Source organism: Pygoscelis adeliae, unplaced genomic scaffold (assembly GCF_000699105.1).
Source record: "Pygoscelis adeliae isolate BGI_AS28 unplaced genomic scaffold, ASM69910v1 Scaffold63, whole genome shotgun sequence".
In the NCBI taxonomy this organism is placed as follows: domain Eukaryota; kingdom Metazoa; phylum Chordata; class Aves; order Sphenisciformes; family Spheniscidae; genus Pygoscelis; species Pygoscelis adeliae.
Genome location: NW_008824414.1, coordinates 6,076,476 through 6,076,959, shown reverse-complemented (window position 1 = coordinate 6,076,959; position 484 = coordinate 6,076,476). Strand labels below are relative to the sequence as shown.

Below are 484 nucleotides of genomic sequence, written 5' to 3'. Positions count from 1 at the left end.
AGCGGGGTGAGCCTCGGCTCTTGGCTTTCGCCCTGAAACTCCGGGAAGAAGGAGGGGATGCCGCCCTTGCGGCGGTACGGCTTCGGGGTGTGGGGCCGGGGAAAAAGACCTCGCAAGCGGTGCTCTTACCCCCTCCATTTTTGTAGCAGAGGTAGGGAAATCGCCAGACGTTGGCCAGGTCCACGGCGAAGCCGATGACGGAGAGGAGGAAGAAGATCTTCTTGCCCCAGGTCTCCCTGTCCTGGGCGCCGTAGCGCGGCGCGGGGGCGGCGGGCAGGAGGCTGCTGCTGGTGTACTGCACCCCGTTGTGCTCCTTCACCAGGATCAGCTCCACGTCCTTCTTCGGGGGCGGCGGCCCCGCGCGGTCCGGCAAGGGGGCCACCACCGACACTTTGCGGTCGGGCTGGATCTGTTTGTTCATCCTCGCCTTAAACATCCAGAGAGAGCGAGCTGAGGAGGGGGAGCGGGCGAGGCGGGGGGGGGG

General features: G+C 66.5%; 1 protein-coding gene across 1 annotated transcript in view; it reads right to left on the bottom strand.

Moving 5' to 3' along the window:
• Positions 1-484, bottom strand: part of SLC6A2 (solute carrier family 6 (neurotransmitter transporter), member 2) — a 74,942-nt gene that overhangs the window by 72,421 nt on the left and 2,037 nt on the right. Inside the window, exon 2 of the mRNA XM_009320795.1 lies at positions 130-427. Within this exon, the coding sequence (XP_009319070.1) occupies positions 130-427 (298 nt within the window). The remainder of the gene's footprint in view (positions 1-129; positions 428-484) is intronic.